The 25,901-nt window shown below is 36.6% G+C and overlaps 1 protein-coding gene across 2 annotated transcripts in view; it reads right to left on the bottom strand.

Annotated features, from left to right (window-relative positions):
* The window catches only part of LOC115212943 (neutral alpha-glucosidase AB), a 68,619-nt gene that overhangs the window by 41,170 nt on the left and 1,548 nt on the right, over positions 1-25,901 (bottom strand). For both annotated transcript variants that reach the window (XM_036504212.1, XM_029781789.2), the window contains exons 2-3: positions 10,327-10,440; positions 6,685-6,927 (exon numbers count right to left, since the gene is read on the bottom strand). In XM_036504212.1, coding sequence (XP_036360105.1) covers positions 6,685-6,927; positions 10,327-10,440 — 357 coding nt within the window. The remainder of the gene's footprint in view (positions 1-6,684; positions 6,928-10,326; positions 10,441-25,901) is intronic.

Here is a 25,901-nt window from a genome sequence, read left to right as displayed (position 1 = left end):
CCATTTTGATACTAACCAGCCTGAAACCGCCTCTGGCTCTGTAGTACAAATGTCTTATTTTCAAAAATTCTGCATCAAAATCTTCCACCAAACCTTAGTCACAATTTATGTTCCTAACACTAACTGAATGACAACAAAGTTATTTTGCTAAATTCTTTGTTATACTTAAAATTAATTGAGAGAAACACAGAGCATCTCAAAATAAATATGGTAACGAAAGGGTTAATGCAACCACATATCAACAATGCAATTCTTAATTCTTCAAACCACTAAAAGTACTATGTTCATCACCATATCAGTTTGTCATCCTTGACTATAATGGAGTGTTTTAACACTTGTTACCATATTTCTGTTGAAATATGCTATCCTTGTTTCAATAAATTTTGGAAGGAGTGAAGAATTTAGTAAAATAATTGTCATTAAATCGGTGTTTGGAAAGCAAATTAACACAAAATGTTTTGATGGAAATTAACTCGTAGATGTAGGGATAGTTTCAGGTGGATTGATACCAAAAGGGTTAAATTCCCCATTTGTCTTAATCTCGCCATTTGGCCCATGAGGAGTGCCTCTAACAGAGTCTACCCTGTGGTAAAGATTCACAACATTTTCCAGTCTGAGGACAACCTTGATCGAATGTTTCCTACCACAATAACCAATTAGTTACTATTTCTTCCTCAACCACCATTAACCTATGAAGCACTGCAAAAGGCTATGCAAGCAGTTTCTTCTTCTCTACGATATAATTTTTTAAATTAAAACCACTTCACTCTCCTTGAACTCAAGTAGATCGTTTGTATACATTACATGTTTAGGTCTTGAGTTTAGAGCCTCATTAACAGTAGACACCATCTGATAGAGAATACAGAGTCTTGCAAGCTAAGAGGAATTTTTCTGCAGTTTGTATAAGGCTTGTAGCACAAACTAATTTGCAGGAGCTGTAGAGAATAGAGTTGATTATGGTCTGTTAGTGGCTTGGAGTTAAATTGTCTAAATCATCCTTGGTTTTTAAGATCATATGGTGTGATTTGAGGGAGAAATTTCTAGCAAATTAAGCGACCATGTAGTGATTCTGTTTCAGTTCTATAATGGTAGCTGCAAGACTATTTTATTCAGAAAATGGAATTATTTCCTTTGAAACATAACCAGGAGCAGCAGAGGTGGCTGTGTGGTAAGGAATTTACTTTCCAACTACATGGATTTGCGTGGCACCTAGGGCAAGTGTCTACTATAGCCTCAGGCTGAGCAAATCATTGTGAGTGAATCTGGTAGACGGAAGCTGAAAGATGTCCGTCATACATGCACATCTGTGTTTGTGTCTCCCACCACTGCTTGACAGCCAGTGTTGGTTTGTTTATGTCCCCATAACTTAGCGGTTTGGCAAGAGGTACCAATAGAATAAGTACCTGGCTTAAAGAAAAAGAACCAGGGTCAATTCATTTGATTAAAAATTCAAGGTATGCCCCAGCATGGCCATAGTCTTATGACTGAAACAAGTATTAAAAAAAAAAGGCAACCGGATGTTTTGAAAATATAAAGATGCTCCATAAGAGAAATAATAAAGTTGCAACACTCGTAATTTTTCTCAATAGCATTACCAGCATGAATGAAACGATTCCAACTGGAACATTAAAGAATCATCATCATCATCATCGTTTAGCGTCCGTTTTCCATGCTAAACGATGATGATGATGATTCTTTAATGTTCCAGTTGGAATCGTTTAAGACAAGGAAGAGGAGGGAGAGAGAGAGAGAGATTGAACAATAAAATGTTATAGAAACAACTTTCTGTATACTGGTTAAGTTCTGTTAAGGTGGAGAGAGATAAGCATTTTGTTTATTTCTGTGGTCATTAGACCATTTAAAGAGCTCAGAATACAGTGAGCCATGTTTGCAGAGACCACAAACAATAGAGAGAGAGAGAGAGAAAAAAAAAAGAAATCAAAAACAGAGTATTTTAACCTAGAAGCAATAACAACACATCTCAACAAAAACTGAAAACATGAAACACTGCAGATAGCTTGCATGTGAATATTCACTGAAATGCTTTTAAACATCACAATTAATAAATATTTCGTAAAAGAACAATCTTAGCTTTTTGAACATTTCACTGATAAACAGGTTTAAAAAAAAGATTCTCGTGCTTTTATTTGATGAAAGGAGTCATTTGCTTGTTCAGACATGATCAAAGGGGAATGTCACAATGGATAAATAATAATATATTGACATATGCCAAGGAAATCTGGTTGTAATTTCAGACAACTACATGAACTGGAACAATGAGGAAGAGAGAAAGTGTGAGTGTGTGTTCACAAACACAATGAGTTAGCTGTAGTAGATGTGAGCTCACAAACCATAAAACAGCAGTGCTATATTTTATCCATAAAGCTATTTAACGAAGTCACTTGATCTGCAAGAAGTAGAAACCAAATCTTCCTCAAATGACACTTTTAGAAAAAATAATGGATAATGTGGTCATGCCACAAAGTTATCAACCACCTCACCACCAACAACAACACTGAACACCTTTTTGATCTCCATGTGCCTAACACACGTGGACATGCCTACAAAGTCAGAAAACAACACAGCTCCCATGACTTTCAGAAACATTTTTTCACGCTCAGAGTTGCTGAAGCATAGAATAAACTGCCTGCGTCAGTTGTTGACTGCCATGACACTGCATCCTTTAAGGCCCTCATGCTTTCCGAAATCCGCCGAAACTACACCTGATTATACATACACTTTAGATGAGTTGTAGTGCACCTGAGCACTGTACACAATGTTTTATTATTATTATTATTCCTGAGGTAAAAACAAGATAACCACAGCTGGAATAATATGGTAATAGGCATGAATAATCAGTATTTATCTGCAGCCAAACAACTTCTCAAACAAATCTTCAGCCAAATGTTTGGATGTTTAAGGGTTCATAAACTAGTTTTGCACAACATCTATTTGGAAGATAAATGTTAATAGCCCTGTCTAACTTTGTATAAACAAATATCACAGTAAGGTGGAAGACAAACCATTAACCTGAATGAAGCCAATTCCTTTCAAGACAAACATTTCAGCTGTACTCGAATATTCTTCATCATTTAACACCCATGTTCCATGCTAACATGGTCTCAATTGTTTGATAGGATCAAACTGATCCAAACACTGCACTGTGCTCCAGTGTGTGGTTTGACAGAGGAATGACATCCAGCAATAGAAACTAACTGACCACCTTGGTGCTTTTTCTGTGCCACCAGCACTGGTGAGATCAACTTGCAACTTGCAAGACTATAAATTTGTGCGCATGCTCAAGAATGCAGCCACCAAATACCCATGAGGATTTTGCTCATTATTTTGTGCAAGAAAAGAAAATCAAGGTCAGACGCATTTTGACTACACCTCGTATATGAATTAAAAAGAGACCCACCCTAGTTACATAGATGAGAACTGTTGCAAGCCACAGAGAAGGCAACACATCTAAGTGAGCAATAACTGTGAATTAGCAGTGACAGCATGTAAAGTGGTTGGTAAGAGAGCATCCAAATAAAACAAACAAAAGCTAACTAAAATAGAGAAAAAAACATAACAGGGGGTAACAGGATAGAAGGGAATTTTAAAGTTCCATTAAGACCATCTCTAGTGACAGTGGCAAAATAAAATGCACTCAGTCCATGCTGTAAAATGATTGGTCATAAGGGAATCTTTATATATAAAAGTGAGGTTGTGTGCTGTCTGTCTCCTACGATTTAGATTCCTAACTACTCCCACATTTTGCGGTGCAGTTTAACCAAAACCGGGTATCTTATAGTCGTGATTCATATCGAGCCCTTCTGGGTATTAGCGCGCGTCTAAGATGAGTCTACGATTTAAAAAAAAATTTACCATCATTTTTTTCCATTTTAATACATTTTTTCGCTATTATATAAGGGAAGTAACTCTCTAAAAATGTCTACGATGAGTCAACGATTTAAAAAAAAATTTACCATAATTTTTTTCCCATTTTTAGTGCATTTTTTTGCTATTTTTTGGCTATAACTCTCTAAAAATGCTTATATAGTTATTTCCCTTACAAACCCGAGCAACGCCTGGCGATACTGCTAGTCAACTATAAAACATACCAAAAACATGATATACAACACACTTGACAAGTTTGTGTTGCTGTTTGTTGCGTGGCAGGTAATGAAGGACTTGTCTAACTCTTGCTAGTATGGAAAAAATGGACAAATGATATGATGATTGTATATGCGAGACCACCGCTCCAGGGATGTGTGAGCAACACTCCTTGACAGCATAAACTCATCTTCACTAATTGAAAATTGGCAGAAGAAAAACGAAACACGACACTAGATCACAGACAATCAGAAATTGTGATTTGAGTCAGAGAAAAGTTTCTCTGCTGTTATCATTAAACCTACTAGAAATAGCAACCAAATAACCCTCAACCATCTTAAAAAGGATACATTTAATAATATAATTCAAGATACAATACATTTGAATAGAGACAAGATGGCCATGGTGGGAATACCTTAAGTTATAGGTTTGCTGAGAGAAGGCTGATCTAAGGCAAAGTAACAACAAGCAGTTTTGCTCATGTATATTAAACTATCAAAGTGTACTGAACCTAGACTATAGTTGAAGAGATTGCTTTGCAATCATACAGTTTCAGGAGCAATCCTACAGCAGAATAAATTGAAGGTTTTCAAACTATCACCTTGGACTGACCCAGTCTTTTCAGGGAAACTGGATAGATGCAAAACTACATACAAGTTGCTGGTTAAATTATTGAAACTGCTCTTGTGCATAGACTGAATCACCTGATTTCACACAATCAGTTGGTCCTTGTGGGCTTCAGTAAAAAGTCTACTGTTGCAAACATTTGGAGCAGGTCTCCAGTCTGAGAATGACAATATGTAAAGAAATCTCAACAGTAAATAGATACCATTTTTGGAAGATTTATCCCTAGAAACAAAACTGTCCTTTGATGCATTTAAATACTTAATCTAGGATTTAGCAGACATGCTCAGTGCAGATTTTAATAATTCAAAATTTGTGGAAGAGGGAGACCCAGGAAGACATGGAATGAAGTATTAAAAGCTAATCTCAAAATGCTGGGCCTCACAAAGAAGAATGACAAAGGACTGAGATCAGCAGAATTGAAATCCTAAACCATCTTGGTAATACATGTCCACAACCTTCTCCCCCAACTCACATTTCATCCCTTAACTCCCATCACTTCCTCTACAACATGAGGGATGTCTATCTTTGAAATATACTGTGTCGTTTCTCCCAACATTAACTTATAAAATTTCTTAACACCCTGCCACACACACACACATCCCACAGACATTGCCATTCCTTCTGACAAAACATAGAAAAAACATTTTTATCTGCCAGCTGTAGAAACATTGCCAGATAAGACCGGAGGGTGGTGCAGCCTTCTGGCTTCCCAGATCCTCGGTCGAACCGTCCAACCCATGCTAGCATGGAGAACGGACATTAAACGATGATGATGATCATCATTTTGATAGAAATTTGATAAATGGAAATTGTATGAAAGCTCAGTATGTGTGTGTGTGTGTATGTGTGTGTGTGTGTGGAGTGCTTGTGTATATCTCCACGTCATTAGGTCAATACCACTCGGTAGTGGTAATATTTATGTCCCAAAACTTACGGTTTAAAGACCACTGGGGCAAATATTTTACTTGAAGACAACTTAAGGTTGGTGAGAGGAAAAGCATCCAAGCTGTAAAATACTGTCCCAAGAAGTTTATCCAATCTTGGCCACCAACATAGATAAAGTGAACGTAAAAACAATGAATGAATGAACACAATATAGTTAGGTTTCAGTTTGCTTCAAGCTTATAAATACACTTTCAATTCTTTTACCATAATTCTACAAAGAGGTATTGACAAATGTTAACTGACAATGTCTTAGGGGGGAAGCACTCCGTCAGTTACGACGATGAGGGTTCCGGTTGATCCGAATCAACGGAACAGCCTGCTTGTGAAATTAACATAGTTCTCGGGGATATTCAGCATGACACAGAGAGTGACAAGGCCGGCCCCTTGAAATACAGGTACAACAGAAACAGGAAGTAAGAGTGAGAGAAAGTTGTGGTGAAAGAGTACAGCAGGGATCACCACCATCCCCTGCCGGAGCCTCGTGGAGCTTTAGGTGTTTTCGCTCAATAAACACTCACAACGCCCGGTCTGGGAATCGAAACTGCGATCCTATGACCGCGAGTCCGCTGCCCTAACCACTGGGCCATTGCGCCTCCACTGACAATGTTTATGGTTCAAATGTATAAAAAACAAGACAGAGACAGGTGAGGGAACAACAAACGATGTACATTAGTTTGACTTTTAGGGAAAATGGAAAAGTCTTCGATGTTTCAAGCCCGTGCCCTTCAACAAAAAAGGCATGAGAAAAGAAAAAAGAGAAAAATGTGTCTGGTTTAATGGTTTCAGATGTTGGCATATATTTTACTTGCTGTAAAATCAGAGTGAAATCCCTGATGTTATTACGGACTCTTCGATCCATAAAAAGGAAAAAAATTGGTGAGAAAGACTGAGTAAAAAAAACAGAAGTATATGAAGAAGCGAACCTAAATTTGATAATACATTCCTCGAGAAGAGAAAGAAAAAAAAAATCAAAAACCAATTAACAAAATAATAATAAATAATTCTACTTACTTCTGCAAAACTGGTTCTTTTATTAAAGTATCTCCAATAGGAATTTCATATCGAGATTTTAATGGGGAGAACTCGTTTAATTTTATGCGAGCCATATTATGTGCCAGAGCATAGAGCTCAAGTTTAAAGCGTACATTGTTTTTTCTGTTAACAAGTTGCAAAGTTATACTTGAAGGTTTTAAATCCAAAGAATCCAGCAGTACAGCGTATGAGGAATGACCAGCTTCCACTGCCCTTTGGCGCCTGGAAATGGAATTTTATAAAAGTATATAACAAAGATGAAATGTACAAAAGTTTCAGTTTATTTACTTATCTATTTCTATAAAAAAAATAAAAAAACGAATGTCAATAGACATTCAATTGGTGTTTGTTGTGTGGCAGGTAATGAAGGACTTGTCTAACTCTTGCTAGTATGAAAAAATGGACAAATGATATGATTGTATATGCGAGACCACTGCTCCAGGAATGTGTGAGCAACACTCCTTGACAGCATAAACTCATCTTCACTAATTGAAAATTGGCAGAAGAAAAACGAAACACGACACTAGATCACAGACAATCAGAAAGTAGACCCAATCGAAGTAGATATGACTGTGTGGTGAAGGTGGTGAGCTGTCACAATCGTTAGCACACCAGGAAAAATGCTTAGCATTTTGTCTGCTGCTATGTTCCGAGTCCAAATTCAGAACATAGGTCAACTTTGCCTTTCATCCTTTCAGAGTCGATTAAATAAGTACCAGTTACACACTGGGGTTGATGCAGTTGACTTAGTCCATTTGTCTGTCCTTGTTTGTCCCTCTATATTTAACCCCTTGTGGGTAATAAAGAATTAGATATGACTGTGTGGTTAAATTCTTCACGATCATAATTCTACATTCGATTCCAGAGTGTACCATTTTGAACAAATTTTTTTTTTATTGTATCAGTTTGATCAAACAAACACTTGTAAATGAAATCTAGTAGATTGAAAATATGTGCATATATGTGTGCACGTGCATATATGTGTACTCAAGCAGGTATAGTTGATAGTGCAAGTGTGATAGTGTGGCTAAGAAACTTGATTCCCAACCACGTGACCTTGGGTTCAGTTTCAGTTCCACTGCACAGCACCTTGTAAAAAGTGGCTTCTACAACAGCATCAGACCAACCAAAGGCTTATGTGTGGATACAGTGGATGGAAACTGAAAGAACCTGTCATACATACAAGTATATATTGGGTCATCCCATAAATAATGCAGTTTTTTCAATTGCATGAATTAAAAGCTGAAGTGGGACAGGATAAACTACCTGCATCAACTTGCTATAAAAGCAGGTGGTGATTTTACCTGGTACTTATTCTTAGTGCAAGTTTTGAAGAGTGCAGTTCGATTTTAACAGTTATTTTTGCAAAGCTACAATGGGAGTGACAAAGGAGCATATTCGGCATATTTGGCTTATTAGTTCAATAAAGACAACACAACTGAAAGTGCGAGGAATATTAATGTAGTATATGGGGATTAGACAATAAGCATAAGCCAGTGTCAATGGTGGTTCCAGAAATTCTGAGCCTGAAACTACAACCTAGAAGATGAGCTTCGTCCTAGAAGATCTGTAGAGCTCGACAAGGACGTCCTGCAAACCCTGGTGGAACAAAATCCCATCGTAACTTAAGAAACTAGCAGAGAAGCTTGGATTTGGTTATTCAACCATTCACCAACACATATGTGTCATCAGAAAAGTCAGCAAATTGGGTCAATGGGTTCCTCACAAACTTTCCAAGTCAAATTGCATGCAGAGAGTGAATGTGTGCTCTTCTTTGCTGTCACATCTCTTGAATGAACCTTTGGGGGGGGGGACCGAATAGTGACGTGACGAGAAATGGGTTCTCTGGTCAAAGACAGGAGCTAGGGAAAGGAGAGACACTGACACCCCAAGCTAAAGAAGGTCTTCACTCACGTAAAGAGTTGTCTGGGTGGGATATGAAAGGTTTAGTCCACTGAACTTTTAAACCTAAACCAAATGATAAAGGAGATCTACTAGAAGGAAAACAACCATCTTTATTTCAAGAGGAAAGGTGTTCTTCCATCAGGATAATGCTCAGCCACATACAACAAGGATGACATTCCAAAGGTTGGAGTAGTTCGAATGAGAAACAATGCCCCACCCACCATATCCGCCAGACATTGCCCCATCTGATTATTATTTATTCCGCAGTTTTCAAAATCATTTGGACGTAAAAATATGAATTCTGTAGATGAGGTAAGAACAGTACTGAAGGAGTATTTTTCATCATGGACAAGTGAATTTTGGAAGAGGAGCCTCACATATCTACCAGATAGGTGGACGAGCATTGTAGAAAATGAAGGAGTATATTTTAGATTAAAAAATATTTTCGTTTATCTTAATTTTGAAAAATAAAGTAAAAAAAAAAGAAAAATTTATAGGATGACCCAAGATTTATATACAGTGTGTGTGGGTACATGAGTACACTTGCCTTGACATCACATGATGGTTGTAAACAAAAACTACTATTATGTACGTGAGGGGTTCCACCCACCTTTGTCTTGTGTGGGAAACTGGTCTGGCCATGAGAAAATGTTACCTTGCTTGAAAACAAGTGAGGATTAGTAACAAGGGACAATGGTCCATATAAAATCTGCCTTAATACCAATCCAACTCATACATACATGGAAAAAGTGGATGTTAACCCTTTTCTTACCATACCCCTTGAAATGCACTGCCTTCATTTCAATTAACTTTGAAACTTATGAAGAATTTAGTAAAATAACTCCTCATTAATCCTTTTTTTAAACATAAAATTCTGATGGGAGACTTTCATTCAAATCATCTTTTAAATAAAAAAAAAAGCAAGTTTATATCATAGAACAAAGGGTGGATCTTTTCCTTTTGAACGGCAGACAATTTCTAGTTAACTAAACACTTTAAAACTTCGTATACTGGTAGAATGTGTCAAAAGAAAACATTTTTTTCTCTTGGCTTTCTTGAGAAAATTGTAATTTGTTTGTTTAACGTAGTTTAAGTTTTAGAATTTTAACCAATCCTATGCTCTCTTTTGAGCTAAAATCATTTGCTGCGTCTAAAACTGAGACAACATCCTGTCACTAACCCAAAATTTTATACACACGCTTTCCGTATACATACGGAATTCTATAATTTTATACACACGCTTTCCGTATGTATACGGAAAGCGTGTGTATAAAATTATAGAATTATTTTGTTTGTTAATTGTTTAAATTATTTTCCATTGCTTTAGTTTTTTTTACACACATAACAATTAAATTGATTTAACAATTAAGAAAAAAAAATTTGGGGTTAGTGACAGGATGTTGTCTCAGTTTTAGACGCAGCAAATGACTTTAGTTCAATGGAGGTAATCGATTGGTTAAAATTGCCGAAATGCTCGGATTTTCAGACGAAATATCTTACAAACTATAGAATTTTCTCAATAAAACCACGAGAAAATGATGTTTTATAAATACATTCTACCAGTATACGTAGTTTAAAACTTTTTAGTTACCTAGAAATTATGTTACAAACTGCCGTTTAAAAAGGAAAAGATCCCAAAAGGTAGCTTCAACACAGGTTTAAATGGTATCAAATGGGTTAAAACAATAATATCTTTTATTAAAACTTATGACTCACTTGCAAAAGCCACTTTGCTCACAGGTTTTGAAATTTTCTCTACTAACAGCTACCACGCTGTATATTAAACATATACAATAAAGAACAACATGCCAATGTTGGGCCATTGTTGACCTGGAAAAGAAAAGAAAAAAACTTATAAATTTCAACAAATAACCCAAAACAATGTTGATTTATAACAATAAAAACTATTAAAATTTCAATTTTTTTTCCCAGGTCAATTTTATCTTTTCACTCTTCCAGAGTCAAGAAACATGATAAAGGATTGATCTAATAAACTTTTTTTATAACTTAGTAACCAGAATTTCTTTTTTTTTTTAACACCACAGGATCTCAAAGATTGATAAAAGAGCAAGAAATCTATACTGCATGGGTAAAAGCAGCAGGAATCAGTGCATCAAGATATCAAAAATTATCCTCAGACAGGAGGAGACCTTGTCCTAGTGCTTGCAATTGGGTAGTAGACTCAACTAAAATCACCTGAAGGTCAAGGGGTAGGTATCACATCAAACACATTAACCATTTTGTTACCATATTTCTGTTCTAAATTGACAAAGAATTTAGTAAAATAACTTATTGCAAAGCTGGTGTTTAAAATAACACAAAACTTCAATGGAAGTTTGTATCATAGAACCAAAGATGGTCTCAGGCAGGCTGGTATTAAAAACAGTTAAGTCTACTCTTCTAACTAATGTTGATACAAAACAGTACTGTACTTGGTCAAGAGGAAACAACAAAAAAAATAAACTAATAATGCAATAGTCATTTTAGCATTGGGACGATAAAATAAAACATCAAACATGGCATAGTGGTCAAGAACACGGGCTACTAACCCCCAAGATTCCGAGTTCGATTCCAGGCAGTGACCTGAATAATAACATCGAAAGCTATCTTAGGAATGAGAACCCAGGTTCGAAATTTCCCCAAGACACCTGATGAAGGCTGGAGGGTATATCAGCCGAAATATTGTGTTAACAACAAACAAGATGAGGACAAATATCCGTCAAATGTAAATAATGTACATAATTCCTCATCTCTTAAATATAGAACTGTAATAAAGATTTCTCAGAAATTTATAGAGAAAGAGAGAGAACCAGTGTGACACTCCCCACCCATGGGTACAAGTTCCAGGATACAAATTCACTATTTTAAACATATCTAAAATAAAACCTTCCTCTTAAATTTCATGTTAGGTTTCAGATACCAGCTTAATACTGATAAAATTATTAACTTCTTGATTATATTCCAAAATTGAAACAAAGACTGTGTATTTCAATAGAAAAAAAGGTAACAAGGGTTCAATTGATTCCAAAACATACTCAACACTTATTTTATAAACTCCTACAGAAGGAGGAGGTTAAAGTGTACCTAGACAAGATTTGAATGAAATCCCAAAAGTGAAGTGATCTAATTTTGCTGCCACCTCACCACCTTCTAAAATCAATATGTAATAAAATGTGAAATAGTTAAGAAAACTACCACAGCTTTTATATATCAAATGTGTTGCAGTAGACATTGAATAAATAGTTCCACTTATTGTGTTTGACTGAGCAAACCTTGCACCACAGGAAGTCAGCTCTCTAAGATCAACTTTTCTACATATACTATGTTTCTAATTCATTATATTACACATTCAGTCGGCAAGCTGGCAGAATCGTTAGCATACCTAGCAAAATACTTAGTAGTATTTTGTCCATTGCTATGTCCTGGGTTCAAATTCCGCCAAGGTCAACTTTACCTTTCACTCTTTCGAGGTCGATAAATTAAGCACCAGTGAAACACTGAGATCGAGATAATCAACTTCTCCCTTCCTGCCAAATTTCAGGCCTTGTGCCTATAGTAGAAATTGACCAACTGCATTATCATAATCAATGAGCTGTTAGCATAAAGTTAGATTTGCAAGATGGGGATTAACCCAATGTCTGGTACTTCCTTTTATGAACTTGGGAGGGGGAGGGGGAGAGAAAATTGCAACACGAAACAGAAGTACATAAATACTGAAGTATCTGGTCTAACACAATTTGTCAACCTCAAGATGATGGGGTGCTTTGATGGTCATTCAACTAACTAGAAATAACCAGATCTTTGTCATATCTACTGTACTATCTTAAAATACACATTTGATGAGGTGGTCCTGAATACATATCTGAAAGAAAGTATGAAGTGGTCATGGGTGGAATGCATTTGATCTGACCTAGGGCTAAACAATATTACAATAATTATATAAAAAAAAATATGTATATACTTGATGGTTGCCCATCATATGACATGACTTTGGAAGTGTGTTTTTGCTGTTATGGGTGAAATCAGGAAATATGGTATACATATAAATATAATCAAACTTTTAGCAAATCTTAAAAGGCTTATACAAAATGACAAATACTAATTTTCAAAAGAAAAATATTACCTTAAAATATAATTCCTGTAACTCTTGTCATTTACTCTTTCCCCTCAGTTTCCTTCCTCATTGTGAAGGAGTGTTGGGGGTGGCCTACCATCACGCTCAGATTTACGCACTCATCCCGCCCCACTCATGTTATTTCTCTCTTTATCTCTTTTACTCTCTTCCTCTCTCTCAATATGATGTAAAGAGTGACTGCAGAATTCAACCCACCACTATTTATATCAGCTACCATTATTATTACCACTGCCTTAACGAAGGCAGAGGTATTGTCTTCAGTTGTATTTGTTTGTCCGTGAACAAGATATCTCAAGAACTGCAGGATGGATTCAGATGAAACTTTCAGGAATGCTTAACTTCATGACTGGCACGAACTGATTAGATTTTGGGATTGATCCAGTACTGGACAAGGATTCTGGTTTATTTGTTATATTTACTTTACACGATTATAATCTTATGTTAACTTTCAAGTCTTTCTCAATTATCTCCCTTTAGGCTGTAACTATTTTGAATAGTGAATTCATTGACTTTGGCTTGTATTAGATAAGGATAAACTATTTATTACTGTTACTAAGTTTTCTACAGCCACCTTCACATTCCAAGACTACCATTGGGATCGACCAGGTACCGGACAAGGATTCTGGATTATTTTTCCAGTTTTAATCTTTGAGATCGATCGGGTTCATTTTTAGTATTCTCGTTTGTGAGAGCATTCAAGTTTATTTCAGATATTCTCATTTTAAAAATTATCTCTGGCTAATCACTGAGAAGACGGTGTTACTTGGCAGAGGTTTGCACTGAGTGCTCTTATTATAATTTAGGTGGCAGGCTGGCAGAACTGTTAGCATGCTGGACAAAATGCTTAGCAGTATTTCACCCATAGCTACATTGAGTTCAAATTCTGGCAAGGTTGACTTTGCCTTTCATCCTTTTGGGGTTGATAAATTAAGTACCAGTGAAACACTGGGGTTGATGTAATCAACTCTTCCACCAAATTTCAGGCCTTGTGTCTTTAGTAGAAAGGAATATTATTTATATATATTTATTACAGAATTAATGAATGTCAATAAAGCAAGTAATTTTATTGTTCACAATATTGAGTTGGACAAATCTTGTCAAATTTCACTGTTCATTTCTCTGTTGACAAACACGTTACCAGTAATTCACTGGGGTTGATTCAATCAATTATACCACTCTCTCTCTCTCACACACACACACACAAGTTAGCAATTGTTAAAAGGATTGATAATCTAAATTTAGAATAGGCAATTTTATAAGTAAATGAGTTTGTTAAGGTCACTGCTCTTATATCCCAGTCATACAAGGTACAAGTAACATTAAACCTATTTTATAAAGCTACACATTTATAAAGGAAAGGGAGAAAGAAGATTCAGGTATTTATTTCTCAATGGAATTAAAACAGCAGAAATGAATTCTGAAGTGGCTTTTGTGAAGAAGTGAAATCTGGATTACAAACACAATTTATATGGAAAGGTTACAGCTACACAACAATGGTATTAAATATAACTTGTTATATATAGAGATCAAACAAAAAGATGAAGCTAATGTTAATTCAAACATTTCCAATCAAATCCTGACAACACTCTTCAATGACAGCCATGTGCAGCTCGTCAAATTATAAGACCAAGCAAGGAGGTGGGGTGGGGGGTGTAAAAAAACAACATACAAAGATGAGAAACGCCTACATTTTAAATTTTATCAATAAATACAATCCCAGCAATTGAATAAAGGGCCACAGATGGCTTCAGAAAATGTCAGAGAGAACAGAAATATCTGTTTGTGGATTTATTTGTTAATCTGGAGACAGTTGGATTTATTTATTTATTTATTTAACACACACACACACACACATACATATACATGCACAAATGTAACATGTTTAGTGTGCAGTAGTGGAGGCGCAATGGCCCAGTGGTTAGGGCAGCAGACTCGCGGTTTCGATTCCCAGACAGGGCGTTGTGAGTGTTTATTGAGCGAAAACACCTAAAAGCTCCACGAGGCTCCAGCAGGGGATGGTGGTGATCCCTGCTGTACTCTTTCACCACAACTTTTTCTCACTCTTACTTCCTGTTTCTGTTGTACCTGTATTTCAAAGGGCCGGCCTTGTCACTCTCTGTGTCACGCTGAATATCCCCAAGAACTACCTTAAGGGTACACGTGTCTGTGGAGTGTTCAGCCACTTACACGTTAATTTCACGAGCAGGCTGTTCCGTTGATTGGATCAACCGGAACCCTCGTCGTTGTAACCGACAGAGTGCTTCCCAGTGTGTAGTATGCTTCCTGACCAGACTAAAGCATAACATATCCAGCTTGTAGATATGCAGGTTAGTGATTGACTACTTTTATAAAATCAAGATCAGATCAGATGGAGTCACTGAACCTGGCAAACTACAATCAAGTAACCCAACAATTCTAAAATACCTACAACATTTAACCCTTTTGTTACAATATTTCTGTGGAAATACACTGATCTCCTTAGGATTATATCCTTAGGATATAATGAAGAATTTAGTAAAATAATTTCATTATTAAGCCAGAGTTTGGAACAAATTTACCTGAGATGAAATAAAAATTGGAATTCTTTGCCTGATGCAGAAACTGCAGGATCTACTTAGACATATTGCAAACTCCTCTTCTAAACCTATCATAATGTTGGAGACCCATATCATCAGCAGGTATCTTTGGGGTCACAAGCATTTTGCCCTTTAACATGTACACTATAACTGGGTGGGACAGCAAGAACTGAATTAGTCACTGTCTGTAGAAAGGTTCCATCTGCAGTTTATCAGACCACAGCCTCCTTGATCTGGTTTCAGCCACCTCCTTGGTGGCTTTCTTCAATTGTCTAGGTTCCAGGCCAATCTCCTGCAGCAAATAGTGCACCAACCCAGCTGGGAAGCCACAGCAGCCAGCTTCTACACAGAATGAAGTTACATGCTGTCCCTTAACAAGTGCTTAATTGACAAGTCTTTATATTTAGTTTTTACTTTAACTTGTGAAAAATATAGAGTCTATCCTCCCGGGGCATTGTAAAGTCAACCATGATAATTTTTTTTGCACTCCTAGATAGTAAGAACACAGTTAGTTAGACCAAAGTTACCATGTCCTCCTCTGAGAAAAAGAAGGTCCACTTGCATCTCCCAATCTGAGGCTGGATGCTAAACAGAAAACGAGCCACCAACCGCTGCTTCTGTCATACTTTCTCTCAGAAATCTGATACTCTTAGGGGTGATGACTGCTGTTGGTTGGGCATAACCCTCTGCAGGTCTGTCCATTTAGCAATATCTGTAAGGACTTTGTTGTGCCTCCACTTGTCAAAATGTTGTTCAGGATACAAAAAGTTGCTCCACACTGCTTGCAGGATAGGTCCTCTTTGCTCTATATTTTAAGGTTGTTTAGGGTTGACAAGAGAAAGAACAATCTTCCCTGACCAGTATCCCAGAGTTCTCTCCAGGACAACGGCTGCTCAAGTGCTTGGTCCCATTATATCCCGTGTCCCTGTTATGCAAGCCCTACTGCCTTTATGTGGCAATCTTCCTCTGTTGAATCATGTGGAAAGTTTTAATTCCAATCACATCATTTACGAAGTTTGTACCATAGAACCAGGAGCAGTTCGGTGCCAAAAGGATTAATAAGTGTTTAGTGTTTTACTCTCTTAAGTCACCAACATTTTGTTTTGACTATGAAATATTTATGAAGTTAATTCCTGAAGAAAAGAAAAAAAACCTTACCTACAAGTGAATGGAGAAGTTGATGATTGCAGTGTTAAAATGGATAGAAAAGAAGTGGGGAAAACAAAACTAGTGAAGAACACCAGAGCATTTCTCAATATCAACATACTGCAAACCACCAACTAGCCTCATGGCTACTGAAGCCAAATAAAGCAGCTGGTAACACAGCAGAATACTGCAACAGATGTTCTCATTGATAAATGCAAAACTTGGAATGAGTGGAAAAGAAGCAGTTGAAAATTACAGCCAGAGACAATGTGAAAAAACCAGCACACAGACAGGTGATAAGGTATGGATGATTATTTAAAATAGAAACAGCAGATAAGCTTATCTATGCGGTGAGGATTGTTTAAAATGGAATCAGTGAGAGATGCATGAAATGTTCTTCAAGTCAGAATGAATCTCAAGTATTCTTCAATGAAAATCTAAGAAAATTTAAAGGAACTGTGAGAATAGTAAAGAAATACACTTCAAAGAGAGTAAAAGAGATGGTTTATTCTTGGAGGAAAATGCTTCAGCTGAAAGACCTAGAAAATCCAGAATAACCTAATTTAATAGCAATTTATGTTGAGACATTTTTATAAAGAATTCCACCCGAAGGGAGACAGGAAATAATCCTCAGAGCATATTCGAAACCAATGTTTACAATAATTAAAAAGGAAATATCAGTGTTTGCCATTTTAATTAAAAAGCTGATGGAAGATCGATAAGAGAGAGAAAGCAAGGAGTTCACTGTGGAAACATTATCAAACACTTTTGGTGTGAAATATGAAGAGTTCCATGTCAGAAGCACTGGCTACATCTGAAAACTAGAAAGACACCTATTCCTGTCCCTCTATCATACTTTCACCTCTTAGCACTCAGTATAAAGCCAGTTATGCAATCCACCACTCAGTCGAGTGGGGTCTCATCCTGCGAGTTACTTGGTGATGTCACTAGTGCTGGAGCTAGAAAAAGCACCCAATACACTCTGCAAAGTGGCTGGTGTCAGAAAGAGCACCTAGCCATAGAGACCCTGCCAAAGCAGACAAAGGAGCTCAGAGCAGCTCTCTGACTCATCAGTTCAGGTCGAACCATCCAATCTATACCAATATGGACATAAAATAACAATAATGATGAAGACATTGAAACTGAAAATTAATCTACAGTTTTATTTTCCTCAATTTCTGTGTCTGTTGAAAATAAAAAAATGACGAAGAATATGTCAGCAGGCATCAAATCTTCAGCAACAGACAATGCTTTGTCTAAAGAAACAAAACCAATATTTAATCCATAACAGATTTCTATATTCTTAAGCATTAAGTACACAATGAATTCCAGATCAAGATACGTTTTGAATATCCTTAACTGATCAATACTTAGGAGATGGTAGATAAACATTTTAAGAAGCTATGAAAACAATAGCTTGTCAATTTCTCTTTCTCTCCTTTTTTGCCTTATTAAATCAATTTTACTCTTGAATCAATGAAACATTTAGAATTTAAGTTTGTTGAAATGTTCAAAGATATGAAAAATCAAATGACAACCGTTAAAAGCTGAAGACAATTTTTTCAAATATACAGTTGTTACAAAGTATTTAATTATTGATTAAGTGAGATCAGAAGAATTCATGCTATGCTTCGTAAGGTTTTTGCAGTAACTATTAGCATTTGAACCAACCACATTGGGGCCCAAACATTTTATCTGTTTTATGTTCAACCCAGCCTAATCTGATCTCTTACACCTACCGTACAGAGTAATTCTAAAAATACAACAATCGCATTAATGAACTCCCAAAGAAAATGTATAATTAATTCAAAACTGCTTCAGCCAATCCAGTAAGAAAAACTTACTTGGTGAGACAAGAATTGTCTTTCCAAAATATAAAATACTTAAAAACAAAAGAAGACCCATGAAGCCAAGTAAAACCAGTCATGGCAGATATCAGTATCACACAAATGGCACATAAAAGCACCCACTACACTCTTGGAGTGGTTGGCATTAGGAAGGGCATCCAACAGTAGAAACCATGCCAAATCAGAGTGGAGCCTGGTGCAGCCTTCCAGCTTGCCAGCCCTCATCAAACCATCCAACCCATGCCAGCATGGACAACAGACATTAAATGATGATGAAGAGAGGCTTGAAGAGAACCTCCAAGCAGTACTTATTAACAAGGTCTCCCTTAAATCACACCCATCTAAAATGAACTAATATGGCCCTTAATACATTGAAGGGGTGATGATACAACTGGAACTAACAGAACAGTAAAAAGCCAAGCACATCTTGGTGACAATTTCTTTTAGTCATCTCTTATGACAACAGTAATAAAGCTGTCTTTTCTAACGACTGGTTTACACAGAATAGAAAAAGAAAAACAAGGCAAGCCGGAAGGAAATAAATGGGGAAAAGAAAAAGACAAGGAAGTGGGGAGTGAGAGAGGAGGAGGAAGGAGGGAGCAGGGAAGCAGCAAGAAAGGGGAAGGGAAAGAGGAGAGGGGGGAAAACCATCCAGTGACATGAGAAGATGGGCGTGGTGAAACTAATGAGCAATCAATATAATTCATTACAGAATTTTTTTAATATTAACCCATTCGTTACCATATTTATTTTGAGATGCTCTACATTTCTTTCAATTAATTTTAAATATAACAAAGAATTTAGTAAAATAACTTAGTTATCATTCAGCTAGTGTTAGGAACATAAATTGTGACTGAGGTTTGGAGGAAGATTTTAATTCAAAACTTATGAAAACAAGACATATGTACTATAGAACCAGAGCCGGTTTCAGCCGGATTTGTATTGAAAGGGTTAATGACATGCATAGCTTATCATGACAAAAACTTGGAATAGACCTAGTTATTAGATACAGTTGATTGTCTAGTTTGTCTGTTTTAAATGATTTCAAATTTAATATAATTTGTGTATGTGAAGCCAGGACTGATAACCATCAAATCAACCACCACCCGCCTGTCCAACTTCCTCAAACCACGACAGACTATACAGAGATAAAGGAGAACAACAAGAGAACAGAGTCCAAGATCTCCCATACTTTAGACGATAAAAATAAAAATGCTCAAGCGATTGCTTTGAAAGTGGGGTTTGCTGAAGCATAACAAAAACAAGACTAAAGGAAAACTGATATTAAATCAATTGACAGAATTAAAATAGGATTTGAAATTGAGGTCAGAGTTTGATTGAAGTGGAGATGATGTATTCATAATATGTGAAATATGAAACTTTCAATTAAGATTATACAAAATATCATTTTTGATTAGTGTTTGACTTTAAGAGATAGGCTAATGATTAGATGGGGAGGAGGGGCATAGTGATGAGGAGAGGAGAGAGGGAGAAAGCCAAGAGACAAGAGGAGAGAGCTGGTGAGAGAGAGGGTGGGAGAGGGAGAGAGAGGGAAGGTGAGAGAGAGAGAGGGAGGGCGAGCGAGAGAGAGAGAGAGGGCAAGCAAGAGACAGGGTGAGCAAGAGAGAGAGGGCGAGCAAGAGAGAGAGAGAGGGCGAGCAAGAGAGAGAGAGAGGGCGAGCAAGAGAGAGAGAGAGGGGGCGAGCGAGAGAGGGACAAGGCAGCAAGAGACTATCAGTGCTAAAAAGAAAGACTATTACAGAGAGAGAGAGAGAGGGGTGAGGGAAGGAGAGTACTAAAGTGAGTGAGTGGGGTAAGAAGGTAAATAAGTTAGTGGTCATTACACACAGTTTCTTTAAAATGTAATTTATGATGCAGAATGGGAAATAACAGCTGTTAGTCTAAATTGATTTAACAGGGAATATAAAGAAAGCTTCAAAGCTCTGAGTAAAGAGAAGAAGATTTTTTTTCTAATCGCAAGTAAAGAATTGTACCACTCAATGGCTATTGAGTAAATACACCTCTACTTCATTTTCACTTTAGTAATACACAGGAAACATCTTAAATCTTTTGCAGACTTCAATCTAATGATATAATTTTTGCTATTTAAATTTTAAGCTAAATATTAAATGTCCAATTCTCAATAGGTCTCATTCAATACATTTGTCGGTAGACAGAAGTGGGCTGATTCAAGTTTGAAACTCTTAGGTTATTACTAAATACTAGTTTAGAAATTAAAGATCCCTAGTTTAAAATGTCGTCCAGTACATCAAGATGTATATACTGAAATGTTTCTGCTCTTCTGAAGACAAAGCTAATCTTATTGTTCACAATGAACCTGGCACAACGCCACTTTTATTACTGTCCACTCTCCTACTGTCAAGGGTTCTTGCACAAATTGTTAGGTGCCAGGAAAACAAAACAAAAAGGGGGCACCAAGTACACTCTGTAAAGTGGTTAGCATTAAACCACACAAAATAAAAGGAGAAATTGGAACTCAATGTAATCATCAGGCCAACTGACCATGCTTGTGGAACTGTCCAGTTCATGACAGGATGGACAAATTCATCTCAGACATTTAGAAAACAAAATATCAACAGACAAGTGAGACTTCCATTAGGTACTTAATCAGCTGATGTTATCTGAAAGATTGGTTCAAGGCTATATTCTTAGAATTGCTTATGGGTTAAGATTTAAAATGGTTAGCTTTGCAAAACAGCATTTGCTGAAAGCAGCGTCAGAACTTGGGTTAATTTAAGACTTGTGAGTGAAGTTTGATATATGAAATGTGTGGAAGTCCATCATAGGTATAAATATATATTTTATTACCATTAATAGAGGAGTTCCAAAGTTTATCTCTGCAAGACACCTGCCAACCTATCCCTGGTCTTATCTATTCCACTGCTAGCCACACCAACCAACTTTGCAATACAGGCAGCTCAGCTACCATCACAATATAGCTAAATATGATCTTAGTTTTGCAAAGGTACGCTACCAAAGAAAGGTTTTTCTTTTTTCATAATCGAGACATTATACACATCAAGAAAGGGAGGAACAAAAACAACACGGTAAAGTGGAGGGAAGTTTTGTCAGAGACGATCTTTCTGTAGTAGGTGGCATTCTATAAAATGGTCTGTGTTAAGAAGGGTATCCAGATGTAAATGCTATGTGCCAAGAGATGAAAGAATGGACAGGGGAAACAGAAGATAACTCCAGTTTTTTTCCAGGGTCCTCTTTAGTACCAATGCCAAAATAAAATAAAAAACTTTAATATGGCTACAGTTAATATTGGTTTCAAATCTGGGGACAAGAGCAATAATATCAGTGAAGGGGAGAAGTGAATTACACCAACCCCAGTGCTCAACTGATACGTATTTCATTGACCCCCGAAAAGATAAAAGGCAAAGTCAACTTTTGATTCCATGTTGAGCATCAAGCACAAACAAGAGATCTCCATCTGTCTCAATCTTTGACAATGAATTGTATTAGTCTCCTGATGTAACCACTTGCCAATGCTTCAGTTTCTGTGGACCTTCATTGTATTTGGTCGGCCATGCTTCTCTCTCCTTCGAGGTGTTCATCAGATACAATATATACATATTCAAAATGAGAGAGAGTGTGTGTGTGTGTGTGTGCATGTATACAGAGAGAAAGAAAAGCTACATGCATAGCTGTGGCTACAGATTTTGTTTCATAAGTTCTCATCCAATTCATGCCAAAAGAACAAATATATTTACAAAACACAGATAAGAGTACTCCACACACGACAGAGCATATTGTGCCTCAGCTACTTGTAGTCTCATAGCAAATTAGAAATACTGGGGACTGGACTGCTATGGTGTAAGGGAAACCACCTACCTAGCCCAGGCCTGTAGTCATTAAAGGACAATTATTCCACCATGTTTATTAAACCTGATAGCCATCTCCTTGAATGGCTAGACCTTGGATTTTCAAGCATGTAAAAGCTGTCCAAATGGAATTATTCTTGATGATGATATTGGAGTATGGAGTGACTTTATCAATGCTACCTGATGTTACTGAAAGGTAGATTGAGAATTAGCTTAGCTGGTCTGGTGCAAATATTGCTTTAACTATTCAAATACTACCTGACCAATCTTGTGTGTACCTTACAGGTATGAAATCCAAGTAGTAATGTAGGTGATCATCTATGAATTTCTAACACACACACACACACACCACATTTGTAATTTGAACACATTCTTTCCTCTACTTGTGATTGAAACTTTTAAGACAAAATCAATATTAAAGTAAATAACCAATAGAACAGAACTTAGCAACCCTTCTGTAAACACAAATCAGTCAAGGAAATAATACAGTGAGGATTCTAAACAGTTGCTCAAGATTTTAGACACTGCAGGTTGATTCTCCCTCAAATCATGCCCTCAGCTCATCAAACAAAGAAAATACATTGGATTAATGTATTCCTTGATACACCAGCTAAATGAAAGCTGAGTAAGATCGGAATACCTTTAATTAAATCATATCTGCTCATCTATGGCAGGCATGAGATTAAATTATGTCTTAGTATATAAGAAATTTTTAGATTGGAAATAAAAAAAAAAACATTCGAGTGAATGTGAAAACTGAAAAGTGAAATGTCTAGTGGTTCAATCAAACCTGAATCAGTCGATATACAGCCAAAAAAGTGCTCCACTAATGACTATCCCACCTTATGTTTAGTCACAATTCATATAGGATTACATTATCTTTTCTTTAAGGGAAACATGGGGGTTCACTGCTACTTGTAGCTGATCAAACTCAGTTTCTATCACTGGCTCTGACTAAAAGATGCTCCTTCTAGTAAGGGACTGAAGTGGCAGAAGCATGGCTGTTTTACATAACACATAACCAGACCAAAAACATACTAAGAAGTAAGTGAACTGACTTAGGTAGATAAAAATAAAACATTGAAAAACTTTTATCAGTGACCAATGGTAGAATTACTGCCAAACCCTCCTAAATCACTTCTTTTTTTAGAAATACACTTTGCCTAGAATAAATGGTCATGGTCACAGTTGCAATATTTGATGGCAGGCATGGTTGTGTGGTTAAGTTTGTTTCCCAACCATATTGTTTCAGGTTCAATCCCCCTGCATGGAACCTTAAAGTGTCTGCTATTATAACCTTGTACCAACAAAAAACTTAGAAGTAGATTTGGCAGACAAGCTGAAAAAAGTGTCATACACACACACAGATAGATGAGAGAGAGAGATATCATAATTTAATATCTATCTTCCATGCTGGTATGGGCTGCCAAATGCTGGTGAGCCAGAGGACTGTAACACGATCCAGTGTCTGCTTTGGCATGGTTTCTGCAACTAGATCTCCTTTCTCACACCAATCACTTTACAGGGTGCTTTTTATGTGGTACTGTCACTTGTGCAGTCACCAAGCACCTCACAACATCCCTCAACCCAAGGGGTGTACACTGAGGGATGTGGCTTTATTCCAGAGGTTAAAGTATGATAGAGAGAAACAGGTACAGGTGTTTTGTTGTAGAGAAGGTACATGATTACAAACATGTTTGCGTCTCCTTGTCTTAACATTATGCAACTATGGTAAATGAATGTGATTCATTTCCAATATCCTCCCTATTTGTCATGGGACAACATTACCTTGCTTGGAAAGAAGGGTTGGTGACAGGAACAGTATCCGACTGTAGAAAATCTGCCTCAATAAAGTCGGTCCAAGCATGAAAAACTGGATGGCAAAACAATGGTCATGATGATAAATCTACCTAACCAGCATTGATATGGAGTTATTATATTTGTCATACGAATCATACTGATACAGAGCCCCCTAAAGTAATTCAGTCAAAATACACATTTTGGAGAAATTAGCCCATCCCTACAAACTGACACAGCAATTCCTACAGACCATCATCAAAACGTGAAGGATGCATCTCTACATTATGCAGCCCACACGGTTTGCAACCGATTCTGTTAGTGCCTTACTACCAAAAAGTTTTAATAACTAGTAGACCTATGAAAAAAGGCCTCCGGGATTGCTGCCTGCTCTGCATCACGACTCCACACATTAAATGAGGTGCGATGGTCACGGTAAACTGCTTTGATCATAGGGCTGCTTGGTCCGAGTTAATCTAGAGCTAAACGAGGAAGAGTGTACTTAATTAAAGAGCCTGTGTAAGTCGCTCGATATGCTAGAAATAGGAGCTGAATATCACTCGAAGTCTACACAGCCATCTTAAAAAAAAAAAAAACCTGTTGATACATTACAACTAAATATTCGATGGAATGGTCATAACTGAGACGTAGCTAATTCAATGTTTGCTCAGAGCCGACTAAGGAATCAACAACACCGATTAGAAGAGCTAGGAATAACGGAGGACATTTCACACAATACAAAACATTCAACACAGGAAATTATTTACCCCTCAAAATTCAGAATTCAGGAATTATATTTTATTAAGATGTAAAAACAAACATTTATCTTATCGTTGGCTAAACTAGTTCGTTTAACAAAAAATATTAAGAGCAATTAACTTATAACAAATCTTATCTCTTATAAACATTGATAAGTTGTATTAAATTAAAACTCACAAACCGAGACGTTGCGTATTTTTCTTTTTTTTAACATTTGGCAATTATAACTTGATGGTCTATATCGCCAAACGTCAAACAAAGGGAGGGGCCGCGTGAAACCTATATATATGTGCGTGTGTGTATGTATATATATATATATATAAGGGCCAGCAAAGTTGTCAATACTGATCCCTGCTGGTAGCGGGGATCGATGTGACCAACCAAGGGGGTTGGTAAACACCTGAAACGATTTTGAGCATTAAGGGCACTGAAATTATTTGCAGAATGAATCTAGACGAGTATGGCTAATTTAAGGCTAAAAACCACTAATTTCCAACCAAATATCAATGCAATATCCATTAGTATTCACCAAACACGTATTTCACATTAAATATTCCGGTTATATCAATATAACAGAACTGAATTTTTATTGTTCTTTATCAATTTCGTTAAGTATTTTCATTAAATTTCTTTCAATATTGTTTTTCAAAAGCAGTAATGACACCAAAGAACGAAGGAAATTGTTTTCTTAATTATACTTTATAAATTTATAGGATGGGTGTAACTGATCTAAGAAGTTTGCCAACACCTGGTTCTTCAATTTTCTTTTCATTCTATTTTATTTATAAGGAAAGACATATTGAATAATGCAGTCCTAGAACGACAATCTGAAAATAAGACCGACTAAAACGCCTTTTATCAAAACGTCCACTGGATCAGGGCTAACCTGGGGTCGAACACCACCACCAACAATTATTTCAATATTTTATGATATTTACTCCACTGTATTACTAATATTTCTCAAAATGTTGGCTTTTCCTTCTTTCAAAACAACTCCTTTATGAGGGTATCGTGTGCTTATATATGTATTATACACACACTAATATAAATATCATATATATATATATATACATACATACACACATACATAACGCACCTTGGTTGTCGAGACATACCGGTCAACATTGAAGGAACAGACCAATGGAAAAGAGTAAGCATAAAGCCGTAAACAGACCGTGGTTTT

Source organism: Octopus sinensis, linkage group LG6 (genome assembly GCF_006345805.1).
Source record: "Octopus sinensis linkage group LG6, ASM634580v1, whole genome shotgun sequence".
NCBI lineage: Eukaryota > Metazoa > Mollusca > Cephalopoda > Octopoda > Octopodidae > Octopus > Octopus sinensis.
This window is presented reverse-complemented; position numbering and strand designations above follow the sequence as displayed.